The sequence below is a fragment of the Oryza sativa genome, chromosome 10, assembly GCF_034140825.1.
Source record: "Oryza sativa Japonica Group chromosome 10, ASM3414082v1".
NCBI lineage: Eukaryota > Viridiplantae > Streptophyta > Magnoliopsida > Poales > Poaceae > Oryza > Oryza sativa.
In genome coordinates, this window is record NC_089044.1 from 3,875,417 (window position 1) to 3,879,685 (window position 4,269).

General features: G+C 47.6%; 1 protein-coding gene across 1 annotated transcript; it reads right to left on the bottom strand.

Moving 5' to 3' along the window:
* Window positions 1-1,392: 1,392 nt before the first annotated feature.
* LOC4348154 (glucan endo-1,3-beta-glucosidase 10) lies at window positions 1,393-3,812 on the bottom strand. The gene is made up of 2 exons (XM_015757793.2): window positions 2,443-3,812; window positions 1,393-1,710 (listed from the first exon to the last, which is right to left on the bottom strand). The coding sequence occupies exons 1-2, from the start codon at window positions 3,628-3,630 to the stop codon at window positions 1,636-1,638; spliced, it is 1,263 nt and encodes a 420-aa protein (XP_015613279.1). The 5' UTR covers window positions 3,631-3,812; the 3' UTR covers window positions 1,393-1,635.
* Window positions 3,813-4,269: the final 457 nt, after the last annotated feature.

Consider the following 4,269-nt stretch of genomic DNA (forward strand, 5'->3'; position numbering starts at 1 on the left):
TAAATGGAGATGTCTATGATTGATGGGATGAAGAGATAGGTGAAAAAATAGTTATATTTTAAAATAAACTTAAACTTTAAAAATAACTACTTCCTACAATGTAACTCATTTTATTATTTTCCACATTTATATTAATATTAATGAATCTAGATATCTATATATATATATATAGATAGATGTATATGAGAAATGTTAGAATGAAACGGAGGGAGTACATTATAAGATGATGTAAGTGCACATGTACTCCTATAATAAAAAATAACTCAACCTAAAAGAAGATGTGACATCTTCTAGTGTAAAGAATCTGAACGAATAGTTGTCCAGATTCATCATCCTAGAAGTCTGAGGTTTTTTTTCTTCTGATGGAAGGAGTAGATTTGTGCCAGTGTAGGTGCAGGTAGTACAGTTCTACATGTACACCCATTCTGCCACTCAGTCCCACAAGGAGTTAAAAAAGGTGTCCAACAGACAGCACACGTGAGAGGACATCTCATCCCAAAAAGAAAAGATTCATTCATTCAGTAGTACTACTGCCTTTGCAAAACAGGTGCTCTTTTGTCAGTAATTTACACATGATTAAATTAGGCTATGATGCACCAAGATGACCGTTTGTTTGGACCTAAACAAGAGGGTTTCCCAGTTATTATAATCAACACAGCCATTGCATGACTGCATCTGCAAAGCTAAAAGCTAGTGGTACAAAGTGAAGCTCACTAGCTAGCTCACAAGTCAGAGAAATGTGTTACTTTTGGTTGTAGTAACTGATAAGATGAAAAGCAACAGTATCTGATCCTCCAGTTCAGTGCAGGTGCAGCCTACTTCTAAGGCCCCGTTTAGTTCACAAAATAAAAATTTTTGGGTGTCACATCGGACGTTTGACCGGATGTCGGAAGGGATTTTCGGACACGAATGAAAAAACTAATTTCATAACTCGCATGGAAACCGCGAGACAAATCTTTTGAGCCTAATTATTCCATCATTAGCATATGTGGGTTACTGTAGCACTTATGGCTAATCATGGACTAATTAGGCTCAAAAGATTCGTCACGCAATTTCCCTCCTAATTGTGCAATTAGTTTTTGTTTTTATCTATATTTAATGCTCCATGCATGTGTTCAAAGATTCGATGTGATGTTTTTGGAAAAACTTTCTGGAAACTAAATAGGGCCTAAGCTTTGCAGGGAGTTGCCCAAACTTCAATCAAAAGGTCATGTCTTGTTCAGATTCATAGTATTAGGTTATGTCAAATTTGGTAATATGTTGTAATATTTTGGAAAATATAGAGTAGTGACTTTGTATCGTATCTAAGCCATTATCTGTTAATCACTAGTGTTATCTCCCCAAAATGAACAATTTAATATCAAAATTCAAGAGAGGAAGAGCTTCAAAACAGAGAAAAAAAAGTCTAGTTTAATGACACTGACCAACCCATTAGATTACCCCCTCAATTACAAGGCCATATCAATTACAACAACATGGCAAGGACAGAGATTAAATTAAGGGACATTCACCACCATCAATGCCTTTGTCCACTGCAGCAACAGCAAGAAGCAATGCATCCCAATGTGCGCCTCCTCTGACTCCATTAGAAACCAGAGGCTTCCTTCCTACTACCATCACTTGATCTGCTCACAATCACAATGCCATCATCCTCATCAGGACAGCCACACATGCTGCTACAGCTGCTTGTGTCCACCATGTCCACCAACCCTAGCAAGCACAAGCACAAGCAAAACAAAAGGGAACACCTCAGCAAGTGACCAAAAGGGAGCAAAGCTCCAGTGAGGAAACAACAACAGACAGATCATATGCCACTGAAAATTCTTCTTCCCTTGCATGATTGCAGGTTATGCATAGATAGATCGTAATAGGGGACGACAATCGTGCCCGATTGCCCGTTTACCGCCTAGTAACAATCTTATTACTCTATTAGGGTCGGGCATGTTCCTATTCTTTTTTATAATTGCTACTTCATTGCCTGATTGGTTTATGCTTATGCTAGCAAGAATAGGGAGAATCATGTTGATGGTGATGCAACATGTCACATCTAATCTATTTCAGCTTGAGCCCAAACTTTATACATTGATCATTGTGTATGTACTAATGTTGATTAGCCATTCTTGCTTTGAATGCTTTAATTGCATAAAAATTTGTGATTGTGACATCAAGTTGTTGTTGGATCAGACAGTAGTCTTAACCTGCATCATGCTCCTTTATGCCTTGACATTCCTTGTGTTTGCAAAAGCACCAAGCATGATAAATACAACACTTTTCAGATTATCCTAAACATTTTTTTCAGCATTTGATTACACTGAACAAGCTAGTCGTTATCATCTAATCCAAGAATTAACTTTGCTAATTAATCTACTTCTAATGAAAAGAAGAATCAAAGCACATAAAAATTATGCAGCATAATTAACAGGAGAGCAGGGGAGAGCTTACTGCCGGCTTTGCTGAGGCCGAGATGCTGTAGTAGCCGCCATCCTCGCCATGGCCATTGTACTCGCCGCCGCCGCCAATGGTGCCGCTGCCGCCGCCGATGCCGCCGCCGCCGCCGCCGGAGTTGGTGTTGTCCTTGGGCAGGCGGTAGGAGAGCTCGTAGACCGGCGTGCCGTCGGGCTTGAAGAGGCCGTAGTTTCGCTCCGACGTCGGGCCGGGTTTCATGTTCTCGTTGAAGAGCGCGAACATGTAGGCGCGCAGCGCCACCGACGGCCGGAGCGGCGTGCCCTTCCCGTCGGCGACGAGGCGCATCACGTTGCCGTTGTACCTCGCGGCGTTCTGCGGCGTCGCGCCGGTCTCGTTGGCGTCGCCGGCGGACGGCCACCCGGTCTCCGACACCCGCACCTCCACCGCCCGCGCCGCCGCGGTGTTGGCCGCCGCGATGGCGTGGTACACGGCGTCCACCTGCGCCACGAGCAGGTTGGGGTAGTGCAGGCCGGAGGAGGGGTCGGCGACGCCGGCGTAGGTCGGCTCGAGCAGCGCGTACTCGAGCTCGACGCCGGTGGGGTCCTCGGCGTAGGCGAAGTAGGGGTAGGCGTTGACGAGGAACGGCGAGCCGGTGCGGGCGTGGAAGTCGAGGATGGGGCAGAGCAGCGGGAGGAGGTCCTTGCGGAAGTACGCCGACGACGGCGGGTACGACGTGGCGAGCACGCCGAGGTTGTGCGCCGTGGTGACGGCCACCTGCTTGTCGAGTCCGAGCTGCGCGAGCGCGTCGTGGAGGCACTGCATCGCCGGGAGCAGCGACCGCGACAGCGACGAGCTGTTGGCGCCGGTGAGCACCTCGTTGCCGACGGTGAGCACCGCGATCTTGGTCGCCGGGAGCGCCGGCTGGACGACGGAGCGGACCCACGACGCGGCGCCGGAGGGGGTTGACACGGCAGCCAGGCACTCGTCCGGGACGCCGACGACGAGCTCCACCCCGGTGTTGGCGAACGCGCGGAGGGTGGCCGGGTCGGCGTCGTAGAGCCGGACTCGGCCGACCCCGAGCGACGACAGCATCGGCGGCACGGCGTTCGCCGGGGGCAGGTTGTTGCCGACGCGGCCGTAGTTGATGCCCAGCAGCACCGACGACGTCGCGTCGGCCGCCGCCGGGAGCAGCAGCGCCGCCATTACCAGGATGAGGGGCGGCATTGCGGCGGCGGCGAGACGGCGACGAGGAGCTGAGTAGCTGGAGCTCGGGTGAGCTTGGAGTGGACAGTGGAGTGTGGGAGTGAGGGGAATTTGGGCTGGAGCGTTGTGGGGGCGTGGGGGGTGGGGGGTTGGTGGTGGTGGATGCTGCACTTCACCAGTTTTCACAGTTGCAAGTTGCAAACCGTACCGTTAGTGGAGTGTGAGTGGCCGTCGGATATACTCCTTCCGTCAAAAAAAAAAAACCTGGAAAAAATTAAAAAAGACAAATCACGCATAAAGTATTAATAATGTTTTATCATCTAACAATAATAAAAATACTAATTATAACAAAATTTCATATAAGACGGACCGTCAGACATTGAACACGGAAACCCAGGGTTCGTCTTTTTTTTGGACGGAGCAGGAAAGTTGAGAAAAAAATGAGGATGTTGAGGGAATCAATCAATCTATTGATAAAAAATGGGTAAAATATACCCCCTCCATCTATTTTTATAATCATATTTTATCTTGGCACACAGATTCTACTTATCATCCAATTAAACATGCTACTAGTCATTCCTCGTAAACAAGCAATTCATTAATATTTACATTTCTCGATACCTATGTAGCCAATCTTGTGTGGAAGAATGGAGAGTCACG

Excerpts from the sequence above, each read along its gene's own strand:
- LOC4348154 (XM_015757793.2), bottom strand. The coding sequence starts at position 3,630 with ATGCCGCCCCTCATCCTGGTAATGGCGGCGCTGCTGCTCCCGGCGGCG. Across the intron at positions 1,711-2,442 it reads CGGCCTCAGCAAAGCCGGCA|GGTTGGTGGACATGGTGGAC; the intron begins GTAAGCTCTCCC and ends TGTGCTTGCTAG.